Raw genomic sequence first — 18,377 nt, forward strand, 5'->3', positions numbered from 1 at the left:
AAAGACCTGTGGTGGACAAACGACCTGTAAATAATAGAGTGCTATGTCACCTTAGGGAGTGACACGTCCTGATCCTGTGTTGGGTTCAGTTTTCCCTCGAGACCAGCTGGACCAATTTTACTCATGTCACAGATCAGAGATCCTGAGGGACCTGCCCCAGGACACACAGCTACTAAAGGGTAGAGGATTCGAACCCAGGCCTGGCAGGCCATGCCCAAGGATCCCTCCAGGCTTGTGTATGCTGTGGGGCAGAGACTCTGGCCAAACACTGGATACGGATACTCTGCAAGGGATCTCCTCTGCCTCTATGCAGCAGTACCTGGTGCCCTGGCCAGCTGGTTAGTTTCCTCTCTGAATGTTTCTCTGCAGGCCAGCGATCCTGGACCAGACAGACCCAACAAGAAACAATGCTAGTTCAAACCCACTGGGCTCATGGCTGCTGAAAATAGAAGCTGAGGCTTAGCTGCAGTGCTCCTGCTGTAAGAACAGGGATGGTTCCCAACTGAGCTCCTGGGATGTGCGGTGAGACCCTGTCATCATCCTGTCCCCTTGCACACAGCTTTGGTCCCTCCATCTATTTGGAGAATATTCTCACGAAGACGTGGTCTTTTGCTAAAGGTCTCCACACTCCTGTGGGGGCTAGCTGCTTGCTTTGTTCTACAGCCATTTAGCACCATTCAGAGATTTCACAGTGTGTATGCATATTGCTGTTAAGTGTCTAGACAAGTATAAAGCCACTTTTCTTTAGTAACAATACAAGACTAAAAGGAAGAATAGCAGAAACAGTTTGTGATGATTCATGTGGAAGGAGGCTTGGGTCTGGGAGACAGAGCCTGCTTCTGCATCTCAGGTGTGGCTGAATTCCTTCCAGGGAATGGGGGATGTGGGCAATTTGTATCCCTTCTCCTAAGGTCCCAAGGATTAACAGAAAAGCAGTCCTACCACAGGTCACTCTGGGAAACAATGAAGATCAGTGGACTTCCCTACTGAGCCCAGAGAAAGGGTTGCTTACCTTAAAAATCACACAGAAAAGGATTCATCTGCAGGGACAAGGCCTTCTGTGAGCTGCACAAGCTCTCCCCTCCCCTCAGTCTCCCCAGCAATACAACCCAGGCCAGAAGCAGTTAGGGCAGAAGTGCACACAGCAAGCACTAGGGAACAGCTGGGTGTTCGTGTGAGGGTCCATGAGGTGTGTAACCTCAACAAGCCCAGATGGGGTGATCTGCTACACACAGGTACAGCTCAACTCCCCAAGTTGGTGGTTGAGTAGCTAGGAGAATCCTTATGCACAGTAAGGGGTTATGATGGATCCTGCAGGGCTACCTAAAGCCCTGACACACACAGCTCTCTAGAATACTCTGACAGGACTTCAAGACTGACCGGTGGCCTCTGGCCACTGTTGCTCTGAAAGAGGAAGGTCAGCGAGGGTTACTGACAGAGCCCATGCTGAGGTTCAGGGCCACCTCTCCCCTCTGAAAGGGATCCTGGGACACTGGGGCACACACCCTAGCTCTACCCCTCCTTCCTCCCCAGTAGCTGACACCCAGGGGAGCTGCACAGAGCTCCAAAAGAACTTTTGACCAGTATCCTTTTCAAGCATAAGAACTGAATCCTGCTGATCAAACACCGGTACCTCTGAATGAGGCTGCTAGAGTGGGTCCTGCCTGCAGCCTAAGACTAGTTGGTTTGTCTTTCTTAGTAGCCATTTTCTTCTCTTTCTGGGAAGCACCTGCCTTGTGTTTTGTCTGTGGTTTTCTCTTGGGAGCTGTCTTCTTATTGATTCCTTGTTGCTCTTTACATACTGTGGATGTTGATCTTTATTTACTCTCAATAATGTAAATGTGTTCTCTTTGTCTTTGGATTGAGCTTCTGCTGTCTTTAAGTGCTCTCGGTCACCAGAAATAGATAAATTGCAACATTAGCGGGTATATTAATTTCTTTACCTTATGGGGATCACTTGTCTGCCAGCCTTCGAGATTGCAGGGTCCCTGACAAATGGCACCTAATGGCTTGGTCCTCAAGGAAGGTAAGAAAAGTTATTTCTAAAATAGAAATTAGGGGCAGGAAACTTGGGTCTCTCACTGCTAAGTGTTCACAAGCTTAAGTGATCAAATGGAATTAATGTGGGTTTTCATAGAGCTCATGAAAAAGAAAGATGAAATAAGATAAAATCCCTGTCAGGTAATTTAAAAAATATCACACACACACACACACACACACACACACACACAGAGAGAGAGAGAGAGAGAGAGAGAGAGAGAGAGAGAGAGAGAGAGTAAGCATTTTCTGTCAGGCAGGCCCGGGCATGGGCAGGGCAGGCCCAATACACCCACAGGTTTGGCTTCCAGCCATCCACTTTGCTTCCACTCTCTTAAGCAAGCTCACTGAACCCCAAGCCCTCAGGCCCTGGGCCCTTTTCCCAGCAGGCAGGCTCCATTACTTCAGCGTGAGCCAGCTCAGCCCAGGCCTTAGGGTTTCCTTGTTGCTTGATTTTGGTTTAAACGTGGTTCATTTTTCTCTCAGAGTGGGAATAACTCAATATCAAAGGTCCCTTTATAGGGAAAACTAAGCCAGGCACAGCTTCTGGAAGGGTTACTATCAGGACATACAGTGCATGAGCCAAGGCTGTTTATAGCCCCTGAGGTGTTGGTCATTCCATATATGGAGGGATTTCTCTTCTCTTGCTCGTCTGATCAATACATGAACGAAGCTTAACTTTCATGGTAGGTGAAGTGGAAGAGCAAACCTTAGTATTTTGGGTCGTGCCATTGCTAACCTCCTATCTGCTTAGCATTATAAGTTGCTTTCTGGAAACTCTTGTGGAATTCTATGGGAAAGGCAGCTGCTGAACAGAGCGGGCTGCTACTGCGTTCATTCAGTAAAGCTGCTGCCAAAGAGTAGTCTTAGACCTGAGAGTCGAGGAGAAAGACCACTCCCACAATTTCTGAGCAAAAATTTAACACAAGCTTGAATTAAATTGGGGCCAAGATGATGGAATCGGGCCAGGACCATTCCAGGGCTCACAGGAATGGCCAGGAGCCACATTTTGCAGAGGCTTATTAAAGACAACCCCACCAGGCTAAGTGTTTCCTACTAGGTCCAATCAGGGACAGGCTTACCTCCTAAGATACCTCCTGCCTGCTAACCTCCCCCCCCCCACCCGTGATCAAACACATCCTGTGCAGTTGAGTCCCACAAGCTTGTTTAGGGGAGCAAAAGCAGGTGGTTTGTCATCGTATAAACATGGCAGCCCCCAGCATCTCAGGAAGTTTCTGCCCTTGGGCAAGGAGCTTACGGGTTAGAGGCAGTTTTGTTTTATGGATCGCTTAGGCACAATTATTTAAACTTCAACACAGCTAGCTCTCACAATAGCTCATAGAAATAACCCCTTGCTGATGAAGAGCTTACAGAATTTATTGTTCCATTAAGTAAATAAAATGAAGGTTGAATATTTGTCCACCTGGATAATAATTGACAGATCACAGTAGCAAGTTACTTGGGATCTATAATAATTATTACCCCAGAGGTCTTAAGATTAAAAAAATGAAACTCCATGGGCATTCCCTAAAGTTCCATGTAGAAATCCTATAGACATTGATTGCAATGCTCTTCTAGATGGCTCCTAAAGAAAAGGAGCATATAATTTATGGTCAAGTTCCATAGGGTCCACAAATGTATTTGTACCCACTCCAGCTTACAAAGCTTAAAAGTTTAAACTACCTATAGTCAATCAGCTTTTATCAGATCTTTCTCAAGCACTGAATGTTTTTACTGACCTCGTGTACAAATTAGCACATAAATGATAGAGAGATCTCTCTGTTCTATATAACCCTTTATTTTTTTTAAAAAAAGAGATTTATTTATTTATCTTATATGAGTATTGTAGCTGACAGACACACCAGAAGGGGGCATCGGATCCCATTACAGATGGTTGTGAGCCACCATGTGGTTGCAGGGAATTCCTGGAAGATCAGCCAGTGCTCCTACTCACTGAGCCATCTCTCCAGCCCTCTAAACTTTTTATCACAAGATGTGGGAACTTTTTGAGAATGTTTAAAAAAAAATCTGTGAGGAAATTTAGCATAAAATTTGTAACAAAAGGCTGTTTGTTAAACTTATATATATTTTAATTTCCACCTATACACTACATATATGATTTGACTCTTATTTAGAAAAGTAAGTCTACTACATCATGCTATATTGGAAAAGTATCTTTTATTCTCCCGCTGTAATTGCTGTCTTGAAGGTTTCATGCCCATGTTTGCTAATCTAGGCCCAGTCCTGGAAGCTTCTAGCCTCCATTCAATCTTATCTGGTGTTTTTTCAATGTCTGAGACGTGCTGCTGAGTAAGCTCTTCCTTTCCAGCTCTTTCTGAACTCTGGAGGGCTGATCGACATCAATCAATAAGTATGGACCAGTCACCAACCTACACAGCTGTGCTGAAACGGTGTCAGGAATCTTCTGGATTTCTCTCACTTGTTCTTCTTGTTTTATCGATGTGTGGGTGTGGGTGTGTGTATGTGTTTGTGTGTGTGTATGTGTCTTATGCTGTAAAAAGTCTAGGAGACTATAAGACCATTTTTCCAAGACTAAGAAGGTAAGAACAACAGAAACTATGTTTATGGTACCTCCTGCCTCCTGCCTGCTGTGATGAGAATCTAAAGAAATACCAGCAGGTAAACAAACTCCAGAGTGTCAGGGAGCCTGGGAGCCAGAGATGGCAGATGCAGAGGTCTGATATGTACAGCCCCGCCTTGCCTAGGAACGAAAAACCTGCTATGGAAATGATGGACAACTGGCTTCCAGAGGCAGTGCTACAGTCAGCAAACACTTCCTGGCCATAAAATGGTGAAGGATCTTAGCAGCACCCCAGCCTGTGAGCTGGACAAGTTCATACGTGATCATCTCCTTCCCGATTCCAGCTTCCATGCTGAGGCCAGAGCAGACGTGGACTTCATAGGTGCTTTCCTGAAGGAGAGATGCTTCCAAGGTGCCACCCACCCTGTGAGGGTCTCCAGGGTTGTGATGGTGAGTCCCATTAGCCCAAGCTCACCAGGATGGGGTGGGGAGAGGACGCTCAGATGCCAGCCTGCAGTCCTTAGTGGGGGTGTTAGTTACCTGCCTGCTCTGTGCCCAGTGTCCTCATGTAGACCCCAGCTATGGCACAGGGCAGAGGACAAAACAGGGACCCCACTGCTGGATGACTGGACTGATGGAAGCTCATTGCCCATGGGACTGTATGACAGCAGTCCCTGCCTCAGTCACTGTGAAGGCTGCAGAAATGTCGTGTTGTAATGTCCACTCATCTATGTATGTCAGGGGTGCAAGTGTGTTTGTTAGTGATTGTGCTCAGTGTTTTATTTAGGGAGGATCTCTGCAGTATCATTTATTCTTGTTTTCTCAAAATGTTCCTTTTTGTAAATTCACTTTCCTTAGTTTCAACATTCGCTCTGTGACCTTTGAGTTTTGGTACATACTTTGTTTATCTAAGCATGATATATATGTGTCAGGATTCTCTATCCATCTCTCACGCTCAGTGGTGGACTCCTACATACTGTTCAGCATCTGGACTGCCTGGCACGACTCTCCCTGTCCCTCGTCATCCTCATCCTTGTCTTTTAGGGCGGCTCCTACGACGAACACACTGCACTCAAGAGCAAGTCAGAGGCTAAAATGGTGGTGTTCCTTAACAATCTCACCAGCTTCGAGGAGCAGTTAAAGCGACGGGGAGAGTTCATTGAGGAAATTCGGAAACACCTGTGTCAGCTGCAGGATGAGAAACCATTTAAAGTGAAGTTTGAGGTGCAGAGCTCAGAGGAGCCCAACTCCAGGTCTCTGAGCTTCAAGCTGAGCTCCCCTGAGCTCCAGCAGGAGGTGGAATTTGATGTGCAGCCAGCCTATGATGTCCTGTGTAAGTCAACCAGCAGCAGAGCCTCAGTCTGCCCTCCCCTCATGCATGAATCCTCTCTTCTATTTCTGTGTGTGTGTGTGTGTGTGTTGGGGTAGCATGTTCTCATGTATGCAGATGTCTGTTCACATGTTTGCCTGTGTGGGTAATGGTCAGACGCCAGCCTTGGAGGTTGGTTACTTAAGAGCCTATTTTGGTTGAGAGGTTGACCTGGAGTTTGCTGCCCCACCTTCATGGCTCCTGCAGTAAGGAGCTGGGGTCAGGTGGGGTGTGTGTTCTGATAGAGCTGAACCCACAATCTCTGGCACCTGGAGCCTCAGTATATTTATTAGGTACAGCACAGGGTTGGGTAGAGGGGTTGCCTAGTCCCTGCTGTAAACAAATACCCTTAGACATACGTTCAAGAGTACACTTGGAATCTTCCACTCCTTAGAAGCTAAGTGAATTTCTTTCTCCCTTTCTTTCTCCCTCCCTCCCTCCCTCCCTCCCTTCCTTCCTTCCTTCCTTCCTTCCTTCCTTCCTTCCTTCCTTCCTTCCTTCCCCTCTGCCTCTCCTTTCCCCTCCCGATCCTTTTCTTTGGAGATTGTTGACATGAAGCTGACAGATCCACATATCTGGTCAGAAAGTGAGCCTGAGGGATTCTCCTGTCTCTACCTCCCCAGCACGGGATTCCAGGTGTGGACTCTCCAACCCTTGCAAGCCCAGCTTTTTTACCTGGGTGCTGGCATTTGATTTGGGTCCTTATATTTATGTGAGAAGCCCTTTACCCACAGAGCCATCTCCCCAGCCTGGGGACATCCTACAGAACGGTTACATGGTGAACAGCTCTCTTCATGCCTGAGTGTGGGAACTCTGTGTCTATAAAGTGGAACTAGAGATACAGCTAAAAATGAATATCTGTCCCATCTGCTATCAAAGAATGAGAAACCTCAGATCTGTGCAGAGGCTTGGGTGTCCATGCATGGGGTTGAGGGTGGGGTGCAGGATGCAGAACTTCCTGGAGGAGCTCTGTGCCCCACCTGGGAAACTGGAAACCTGGCGCGCGCGAGTGTACACACACACACACACACACACACGCACACACACACACACACACACACACGAACACACACACACACACACACACGAACACACCAACCTCCCACACTTACACACATGTTATATAATTGCATATTAATGGTGCTCTGCATTAAGAATCTCTCACACCAGGCCTGACACAATGGGAGTATCCAAAATTACAAATTGCACAACTCTATCTAAAGACAATCAGGAACATCCCTGAGAGCACAGTGGAGTCTTGGGGCAATTAGAGAATACTTAGGCTTTACATTTGGGGAAATCACAGCACACCCTGCTGGTCACTGTGTGAACTGCTGCCGTTAACTTAGAGACAAGCCCTTGGCTTAGGAGAGACATGGAAACAGTCCAGAGTCTCATGCAGCAGGCACTGAGAGGGCCAGCCTGGGAGTAGGACCAGGGCAGCCTGCTGTGGGAAGTTGCAGGAGTCTTAGAACTCTGCTCAATGGAGGGGGCTTCAAGGGGGTGACCCAGAAATGAGCTTGGAGGGCGGCTCCTGCAGAAGCCTGTAGCCGCTTTCCAGTAGCAAAGCAGCTTCCTCACAGTAGGGCCACCTTGGGAATGCTGGTGTGGGTGACAGCCCAAAAGAGGACCCCAGTTACAGCCTTTCCATGGGTGACTTAGCAAATGAGATCTACTATGTGTTGGGTCAGGAAGTCGAAATTAAGTTCTTGGGAACTCCCTGGGTCACTGAGTGACTCGGTGTGTCCATCCTCCATCTGTGAGTGATTTTTTTAAAGATTTGTTTATTTATTATATGTGAGTACACTAGCTGTCTTCAGACACTTCGGAAGAGGGCGTTAGATCTTGATACAGATGGTTGTGAGCCACCATGTAGTTGCTGGGATTTGAACTCAGGACCTTCGGAAGAGCAGTCGGTGCTCTTAACCACTGAGCAATCTCACCAACCCTGTGAGTGATTTTGCTTTGTGTCAACATCAGAGCTCGATGGTGTGGCCTGATGCAACCGTGGCCACACCCATGAACACACTTAAGGAAGGCATAGCCTGCTTGCCTAACTAGTGTAATCAAATATGCACACCCACCCTCACATAGCCACATATACCTCAATTCCATAGCCTGCTGCCCAACCACAGTACAAGTTCACAGGACACACAACCACACACACACACACACACACACACACACACACACCATCACCACCATATCCTGACACTCCCAGGAACTGGACAATCAAAACCACATGACATTGACTTGGTCACTACAGAGAACCATGCACTGAACACACAGTGGCTGGGGAGACAGCTCAGTGGATAAGGGTGATTGCTGCACAAGCATAAGGACCTGAGTTCAAATCCCCAAAGCCCACCTACTCTTAGGAAGTTCCACACATTGACCTGTATCCCTGTTACTATGGGAACAGAGACAGGAGAGTCTCTGTGGCCTGATGGATGCCAGCCAAGCTCCATGTTCACAGAGAGACCCTGCTGCAAAGGGAGGGGTGACAAACTATACAGGAAAACACCCCATCTCCTCTTGTGGCCTCTGAATATGTGTTTACCACATCCATGCACACACAATCCACCCTTCATCTCAAAATAGGGCAGAGACTGTAAGCAGGAGATATGATATACAAATGCAGTAGAATGCACGGCACACCAGAACATGGTTGGCCATTAACAGATGACTGTGTAGCTCTCCTGTGTGTGACCATCGAGTGCTGTTTCTTCCCACCACTGTCTCCAGACTTGTGAGCAATGCAACCTACTATGAGCACTTGGTGGCACAGACTTTCCAGGACCAATTCATGTATGCAGTCCAGAGGTGTGGTGGGCTCATGGCTGTAATGGGAGTGATGCTTGCTGCAGACAAACTTTGTCCTGTTCACTGAACCCCATAGAGAGTGACTGTGACCCTAGAGAGAAGGAAGATCCACAGAGCAGGGATGAGTCTAAACATGAGAGACACTTTCTTTATAGATGAACTGAGAAACAACAAGTATGCTGAACTCTACTTGTACAACAAAATCTACGCCCAACTCATCCATGAGTGCACCACACTAAAGAAGGAGGGCGAGTTCTCCATCTGCTTCACCGACCTCCATCAGAGCTTCCTGGAGGATCGTGCACCCAAGCTGAAGAACCTCATCCGTTTGGTCAAGCACTGGTATCAACTGGTAAGGCATCCGACCTAGATCCTGTGGACCCTATGTGTAGAGAGTGGGATTCAGGCCAGAGAAGAGGTCTAGTCTAGCTGGCTGTCTATGGACATGATAGCTTTATCACATGACCAAGAGCGCCTTGGGAAGGAAAGGTCTCACTTGGTTATACATCCCAGTCACAGGGCATCATTGAGGGAAGTCAGGACAGTAACTGAAGCAGAGACCACGGAGGAATTCTTCTTACTGTCTTATCTCCATGGCTCACTTAGATTGCTTTAGATTACAACACACATGCCCAGACATGGCATCTAGTCCTATACTAACTTAATCCCCAGCTATAAGACCCTTGCTACTTACAGTTTCTCTGGGCCACATGCTTCTGATCTGTTGTGGCTTCTCCTCCTCTTCCTCTATACTCTCTCTTCCTCTCCTTCTCCTGGTCCCCACTCTTGAGCCTCCAATACAATTGCCCAATCACAGTCTCCTTTATTGATGAGTTAAAATGGGGAGAAAGTGCCGGGCAGTGGTGGCGCATGCCTTTAATCCCAGCACTTGGGAGGCAGAGGCAGGTGGATTTCTGAGTTCAAGGCCAGCCTGGTCTACAGAGTGAGTTCCAGGACAGCCAGGGCTACACAGAGAAACCCTGTCTTGAACACCCCCCCCCCAAAAAAATGGGGAGAAAGTTCACCTGACATCATTTGAGTACATGATAGTCTGTTCATCGGGAGCAACCCCTCCTGAGAAAGCAGAATTAACATCACAATACAAACAGCATCAGGCCAACCAACTACAGATGACCCTAGCTTATGTGTAGTTGACAAAAACTATCGTTCCCAACTAATCCTCTTTCAAGTTGATGCTCACACACCCCTCCATAACCTTTGCTTTCTTGATTTCCTCTAAGATCTCATGTCAATATCACATCCTAAAACACAATGCAGCTTTAAAAATCAAATTCCATTTTTCAATTTCAACACTTAAAAAGATTTCTCTCTGAAGTGGGATCCATAAAAGTGAAAACACAAGTTAAATACTTTCTTATCAGGGCATTGCCACCATCAGATCAAATCACAAGCAGAGCCCAGAAGAGCAAAAGGCTCAGTATCTGATATCCAGGATCCACAGTTCTCTGAGCTTCTCAGGCTCTGCCATCCACGGCACACACAGCAGGTCTCAGGCTCAGGCCTGCCACGCACTCCGGTCGAGTCAGCTTGACAGGCCGAGAGGCTTGGAAGCTACTCACGAGGCAGAAGAGTTTCACGGAAACTCACCTCCTGGAGTCTGGTGTCCTCTCTAACCCATACATTAATATTCCATTCCCCCGTTAGTCTGGCGTATGGATCCACGTGCTCTCTTTTAGTATTATCCTATTATAAGTGTCTTTTAAGATTGAATTCGGACATAGCTAAAGCCTTCACCAGTGTTCCAACAGTCCTAGAAAGTCCTTGAGCTGACCATGGGTTTGGAATTCAGTAAGAATGTTGCCTATTCAGTGACATTTAGAATTGCCTCTAATAAAAGCTAAGTCACTGCCCTACACAGAAATTTACCATCATCTAGGAAGAAGAAAGTTTGAGACCTAAAGAGAAACCAGAATAGATACTTAGAACTATAGCTGAGTTACACCCATACACACACATTTACAATGGCCTAAGGGGAAGGTGGACTATACAATAGACTAAAATAGGAACTACGGCAAGGGCACGAAGCCCTTGACCCTGGCTTCTAAGATTAAGTGAATCTTAGGTGGAGCCCTTGTTGATCCCAGTTGTTAACAATGAATTCTATCCCAGGTGGTTCCTGTTAGACCTTCTGTGTTTGCATTCCTCTGTTTTATGTAAGGATCCAGTAACCTCAAGAGTGTGTTACCCAACTTCCTTATTGTCTTCTGTATAAAAAGTTTGATGTGTGATTTGACAAATTACATTCAGATTCTACACAGCCTCTCCTGTGTGCATCTGTCTGTCATCTCATCCAACGCTTTGCCCACCCGTGACTAGAGACTCGTTCCACACAGACAAAGGGGCCCAGAGGGTCTGCAGCACAGGCCAGTTCAGTTCTCACATTGCTCTGTTCCTGGCAGATATCTCCTGCTCAGGGCTAGTCCAGTATCTCGGGGTCTCCACTGCATTTTCACCAATGGCATCCCTGGCCAATCCCAGTGCCAGGCCTCATCTGCTCCCCATGACCCCTCCAAACCTGCAGCTTCCATGAGACTAAAGCCTCTATGCAACTGGGTATTGCTGCCAACTGGAGATTCCATCTTGGGGTCCCTGAATCCCAGCTATAGTGTGCTGACCAGAGGATACACTTTCCAAAAGACTTGGCCCCCATGGTGCAAGTCTCTTCTTTTTTTTTTTTTTTAAAGATTTATTTTATTATTATATGTAACTACACTGTAGCTGTCTTCAGACACACCAGAAGAGGGAGTCAGATCTTGTTACGGATGGTTGTGAGCCACCATGTGGTTGCTGGGATTTGAACTCTGGACCTTCGGAAGAACAGTCGGGTGCTCTTAACCACTGAGCCATCTCACTACCCCCGCAAGTCAGAGCTGATTTTCAGCCCCAGTTGACAAGAAATTGCTGACTCTTAATGCAAAGATATCACAAAAGCAGCCCAAGTGGAGGAGCTGCTTTTCTGAAACTTCACACAACAGCCTCCTTCCTCATCCTGCCTCTCAGCATTCCTGTCTTTCAAGTTCCTCAAACAGTACAAAAAGACACAAGGACAGAAGTTAGAAAATGGAGGAGGAACTTTGACTACAAGGGGAGCAGAGCAGAGGGATTCAGAGAAGCAAGGATTTGGGGGAACAGTAAGGGAAGGTCATGCTGCAGGAAAAAGACAAGAAGGAGGGCACCTGAGAAGAGGGAGGACTTTCCGTGCTTGTTCTAAGTGATTTCTTCTAGTCTGTTTTCCAATCAGCTAACTCTCTCTTCAGCTGTGTCTAATTCACTGTTTCATGCCTGCTGCTTTTTTGTGTTTTTCTCTGTCTGGTTCCCTCTTTGGTAAACCCTTCCTGCCACGTTCCATGGTTTCAATTTTCCTGTCCTCTTTAGCTATGATCTCTTTCAATGGGTGATTTCTCAGTATTTTCTTGATCTTTTAAAAAATGGCGGCAAGGTATTCGTGTGTGTATGTGTGTGTGTGTGTATCTGTGCATGGGACCAATGTATTTGTGTGTGCTTGTATGTGCATAAGAATGTGGAGATCAAAGTGTGAGGGTTGGTCCTCAGTCACTCCACACCTTGTATAATAAATCAGGGTCTCATGGGTGACACACAGTGTGCTGGATCAGCATTCTGGACAGTCCTGCAGCCCCTGGAAGCCCCATCTCCAGATCTTTGAGCTAGGATTATGAGTCAAGAGCCTGACACTCATGTAGATGCTGGGGATCTGACCTCCAGTTCTCACCTGCACATGGGGAGGGAGGCGCTTTACCTCTGAGCCTCTTCACTAGCCCCTTCCCAGTTACTTCAGAGATCATGAAAAAAACTTCCATAGTGAGCACTCCTTATGTCCCGCCCCCACCCTCACTACTAGCTGTCACTCATGGTGTCTTGATTCCTCCTGTGCCTGCTAGTGAATGCTGTCTTTGTGGAGCAACCACTCAGCTCTTGCACAGGAAGGGCTATAGACTGAATCTAAATAACTGGGTGTATAATGGCATCATTAGGTGGCAGCTGTGAGAAGTGTCCCCTACACCAGAGCCCCATGTTTCTCATTGCCTTTCTCTTCTCAGTGTAAGGAGAAGCTGGGGAAGCCGCTGCCCCCACAGTATGCCCTGGAGCTGCTCACAGTGTACGCCTGGGAAAGTGGGAGTAGAGACTGCGAATTCAACACAGCCCAGGGCTTCCGAACTGTCTTGGAACTGGTCACCAAGTACAAGTGGCTTCGAATCTACTGGACAGTGTATTATGACTTTAGAAAGACGAAGGTCTCTGAATACCTGCACAAAATGCTCCAAAAAGTCAGGTAGTCTGTCCCCACATGCCTGTGATCCCTGTGGAGTGTCAGGCTGCACTTGTGTTTAAAGGGGGAGGTGGGAGCTCTGTGTCTGCAGCATCCCCTGTACTGGGCACTGTCCTGCTGTCACCTGATTGACATGAGATCCTACAGCCCTGGGGGCAGGGGTGAGCTCCCCTGTCTGCAGATGAGGAGACCAAGGCTCTGACATTGTCCCAACCCAATCAGCAAAGGAAAGGCGGGGGCAGGGGGAGGGGACATGGAGTGGGGACTGAGATTTTCCAACAGTGACAGCATCATAAAGGCTGTGAGGCACCAAAGACCTGAGGTGGATAAATTACCTGTAAATAATAGAGTGCTATGTCACCCTAGGGAGTGACATGTCTTCATTCTGTGTTGTGTTCAGTTTCCACATCCCATTCTTTGAGCCTGGCTGGTCCAACACTCCTCCTCTCACAGGTCAGAGACCCTGAGGGACCTGTCCCAGGACACACAGCTACTAAAGGGTAGAGGATTCGAACCCAGGCTTTCCAGGTCATGCCCAAGGATCCCTCCAGTCTTGTGTATGCTGTGGGGCAGGGACAAAGGACAAACTTTGGATAGGGATGCTCTGCTGGGATCTTCCCCGGCCCTGTGCAGTGACTTGTAGCTGTGGCAATAGCCAGCTGGTCATTTCTGTTCTCTTCATGTTGCTCTGCAGGCCTGTGATCCTGGACCCTGCTGACCCAACAAGGAACGTGGCTGGTACCAACCTACTAGGCTGGGGGCTGTTGGCAAAAGAAGCTGCCATCTGGCTGCAGTCCTCCTGCTTTAGGAACTGTGATACGTGCCTCGTGGGCCCCTGGGGTGTGCCGGTGAGAGCCTGTCATCATCCTGTCCCCTTGCACACAGCTTCGGACATTCCATCTACTTAGAGAATATTCTCACCAAGACTTGGTCTTTTTCTAAAGGTCTCTACAGTCCTGTGGAGGCCAGCTGCTAGCCTTGTTTTAAAGCCATTTTCTCACCATTCAGAGCTATCATGGGCTGGCAAGGTGGCTCAGTGGGTAAAGGCACTGCCAACACTGGAAACCTGGGTTTGGTGCCTAGAACCCATATGGTAGAAGGAGAAAAACAAATCCCCCAAGTTGTCCTCTGATCTTCATCTGTGTGCTGTTATACATGTAGACATACATACACATGCACACACATGCAACGCACACACGCACATACATGAACATGCACACACATGCAATGCACACACACACATACATGAGCATGCACACACACGTATGCATGCGCACATGGACATACACATACACAGACATACACATACACACACATGCACCCACACACTGACCCTCATGGAGAGAGTGTAAAGGAGATTCAGAACTGAGGCCATTGGCTCAGGGACACTCAGCTAGTGATTGACAGGGCCGGGATCCCATGGAGTCTGAAGCCACTGTCAGGTCCATGAAGCAGCTTGTCTTCCCTGTCATTGTCATGTGGCCAATGGGACTCGATGGGGCTGTGTCACAGCCAGAGAGGCACAGAGGGACCTGCACTTGGACCTTTCCTCTCCTGGGGCAGGGTCTGCCTGATGCTAGGGAACTGATGATGTCACGTGTGACCTCAGGGTGGCGATGAACATGGGTGCAGTGATGTGAGGAAGAAACCTCAGGAGATCAGGAAGGAAGTGGGAGGGGACATGGAAGGAGGCCACTGTAGGAACAGTGGCCTGTAGTGATGTCCCGCAGCAGAGAGGTGACAAGGCCATATCTCCCATTTGGCAGATCTATTAATGAAGAAGGGCCTGACTGTGGGATCATATGTACCCTCAGTGGTAGAAGACATAAAGGTATCCTGATGGCCATCTTTCCAACCTCCATGGATGCTGGCCACTCATGGTACCCACCCTCAGGGCTGATTTACATCCCCCTCCTAGAAGCAATGCAGGCTCCTGACATGATTTTGTGTTTTCCGTTACAGATGAAGGTCGAGATTCCACAGGACTGTGTCCTTCTATGAGCACCAAAGCACCTGCCAGGATGCTCAAGAGTCAGGGATATGAGATCCTTGCTCTGCTGCAGGCCCTTGAACCAGAGAAGGGGGAAAGCTGCTCACGGCCCCAATCAGGGAGGGTCCAACCTGTGATCAGACTCCAGGCTTCTGACCCCTGCCTTCTCACCCCTGCATCCGGTCCTATCACAGATAGCCTTCTTCGAAGCCTGCTTTATCTGCCTTATCCACCAACAGTGTCCTCCGGGAGATGAGAGATTCAGAATTCAGAAGGGGAGGCAGGAACTCAAGCTTGACTTCCACCTGTCCACCTGTTGGGAGGTTCTGTCCAATGTCTGATGCACAATAATAAATCACAGAGAGCCATGAGCGTGTGTGAACTCTGAAGGATGTAGGGGGAGGGGAGAGGAGGGAGGGGGAGGGGAGAGGGAGGGGCAGGGAGTCAATTAGGTACAGCACAGGGCTGGGGGGAGGGGATGCTTGGTCTCCTAGAAGTGTCTGTAGGCTATGAGAGAGAGAGAGAGAGAGAGAGAGAGAGAGAGAGAGAGAGAGAGAGAGATTGACTCATGCTCAACTAGATACATTTATTGAGCATGTCTTAAAAGCTCCCAAGTGTAAGCTGGACGTGGTGGTGCACGCCTGTAATCCCAGCACTCGGGAGGTAGAGGCAGGCTGATTTCTGAGTTTGAGGTCAGCCTGGTCTACAAAGTGAGTTCCAGGACAGCCCGGGCTACACAGAAACCCTGTCTCAAAAAACACACACACAAACAAACAAACAACAACAACAACAAAACCACCTCGCAAGTGTTCAGTTACTGGGCAACCCGCCATAGACTGTGCAGAACCAAACTGCTACAGTGTTTGATGTGGGGTGGTGGCTTGGGATGCTTCTAGATCTCTTCTCTATGAACTTGAGACAAGAATCCTTGGCTCCTTCCATCCATGCTCCCCTGAAAGATTCTAGCCCTTCCCCATCCCACAGAGAAGCTGTTCACCAGCTGTGTGTGGCCCTGGAGCCCTGGGTTCTGGTCAGTGTGCATTGAGGTGCACTGTTTCTGCATCCTGTGGGTTGAGGTCCACGGCAGTGCAGGTAAATAAAACTGTGTGCAATCTGTGACCAACGATTACTTGACAACTTAGCTGTCTCTGTGAGGATGAGATCTGAAGCACTGAATTAAATCACAGTGCACTCACTCAAACTCAAAACTAGTTTATTCTGAGTCCCTCCTTTCTTAATTTCTTTATTTTTCTTTTCCTTTCAACTGGATCTTATTATATGCCTAGCCTGGAGTTCACACAACTCCACCTGCCTCAAGCTCCCACATTCTGGAGTCACACACACACACACACACACACACCCATTCATATAGAGACCTAATGTTCTATGTGTGAGGGTCATGAACCAGCAGCTTGTGAATACATAAATACAATAGGTTAACCCCCAAAATCCACATGTGCATTGTCCACTTGGCTTCTGCTCATGAAGAAAGCAGGAAACTGCTCAGAGCCACCAGTTCCCAACCCCTGCTCCTGTCCCCAATGTCCACTCTCAATGCCTGTGAAGGGGGAGGGGTGGATCTCTCTGGCCCCCATTCCTTCAGTTCTCACTCAGGCATCCCTGAGGACCAGGAGCCCCAGTGTCCCTGTGTGTGGGAAGATGCTTGTCCCCTGCACCTCAGAACAAATCTTGTTCTGCCTTGTACTTTATCTGCCCTGTTGGTAGACCCAGTGACGCTGCCCAGTGATTGCAGGCTGTCTTGCCTCTCCTGAAACAGCCCCCAGATATACAGAAAGGATTCTAGTAACCATATGCCATGGGCCTCCTGACAAGCTGTAGACTCATCATGTCATCTGTCATCAACCCCACACTAAGACTCCCTAAGAAGGTCTGTCTTCTGCCCACACAGCACAAGACTCGGGCTCCCAAATGAACCAGCTCCTGTTCATCTCTGCCCTGTTCTCCCCTTCAGGTATGGCATTCAGCAAAGCCTTCAGGCCATGAAGGGAGGCATGGACAGCAGACCAGACTGCCGATGATGGATGGGACAGACAGATGGACAGACGGGCAGACAGATACACACACACACTCCCCCCTCCAGGCAGTACACTGGTGGCCCCTCAAGGTGTACGAGATCAGGATCCACATCCTCCCTCCCATACCACACCCTTCCACTCCAGTCTGGCAAATAGTGGCATTCTCCTGCCCCAGTGGGAAATTCAGACTGCAGATTCCCTGTCCAGGACTTTGTGCTACTAGTGTATTGGTGCTGACCAACACTGCTGGTAAAGAGAGACACAACCCAGGACCCACAAGGAGCCAACTCCTACAAGTTGTCCTCTGACATCATATGCTCACACACAGAAAATAAATGTTATAGACTATCTAAAGCACGATTAGCTTGATCCTCAGCCAGACCTGCTCAGAACCCTCAGCTGGCCTCCCGTCCTCCCACCCCAGCACTTGTGGGAGGGGCCTTCAGCATCCCAGTTCCCTCAGGCAAGGTCAGGATCCACCAAGGAGCCTCTGCTACCAGCCAGGGCATGAAGGCCAGCCTCTGACCTGAATGACAAGGCCATGGCTTCTGCTTCTTCAAAAGAAGATCCCTTAAAGCCACCTATGAGTTGTGGCCATAACCATGGAAAGTCTATGTTTCTATAATTTCTTGAGACTTCTGTTCCTGCTTTCTGAAGTGATTCCAAAAGTGACTGAGGCATGTGTGAGCACACGTGTGTGTGTGTGTGTGTGTGTGTGTGTGCATGTATATATGCATGTATGCATATGCTTGTGTGTTTGTTTTTTGTATTTTGTGTGTGTGTGTGTGTGTGTGTGTGTGTGTGTGTGTGAGAGAGAGAGAGAGAGAGAGAGAGAGAGTCTTATCACATAGCCCATGCTGGCCTCAAACTCCATACCTTCTGTGTCAACCTCCCAGGACTTGGGGTCACAGGTGGACCATCCTGCCAAGATGAATATTCACTCCTGCTGGAGAGGGAGAGGTTGGCTTAGAGACAGGTGCAACCTCATGAGGTTGTGTCCTGGGTTCAGGTCAACACTTTATGCTATTGAAGTGTAGAGTGGCAATTGAGTGATAACCCAGGTGGTTACATATAGGGAGAGAGGCACAGCCCTGTGAGCGCAGCACTTGGGGGGGCAATGGGGCAGGTCCCCACGTTCACATCCATCCTGAGCAAAGGAGTGAGATCCCATACTAAAGAAGAATGTGAGACCTTTGCTTTTATGGACGGACAGACGGAGGTGGGGGTACAGGGCAGAGAGACTGTCTTGGATGATGTCTTGGACGATGGCC

The 18,377-nt window shown here is 48.3% G+C and overlaps 1 protein-coding gene across 1 annotated transcript; it reads left to right on the plus strand.

The window, feature by feature from the left end:
* The first annotated feature begins 4,821 nt into the window (after positions 1 to 4,821).
* Positions 4,822 to 15,441, plus strand: Oas1f (2'-5' oligoadenylate synthetase 1F). Its single transcript, NM_145153.3, has 6 exons — positions 4,822 to 5,029; positions 5,624 to 5,912; positions 8,927 to 9,123; positions 12,851 to 13,083; positions 13,775 to 13,928; positions 15,043 to 15,441. Exons 1-6 carry the CDS (start codon positions 4,847 to 4,849, stop codon positions 15,079 to 15,081), a joined length of 1,095 nt encoding a protein of 364 aa, NP_660135.2. The 5' UTR covers positions 4,822 to 4,846; the 3' UTR covers positions 15,082 to 15,441.
* The last annotated feature ends 2,936 nt before the right edge of the window (positions 15,442 to 18,377 follow it).

This window comes from Mus musculus, chromosome 5 (genome assembly GCF_000001635.26).
Source record: "Mus musculus strain C57BL/6J chromosome 5, GRCm38.p6 C57BL/6J".
Classification (NCBI taxonomy): Eukaryota; Metazoa; Chordata; class Mammalia; order Rodentia; family Muridae; genus Mus; species Mus musculus.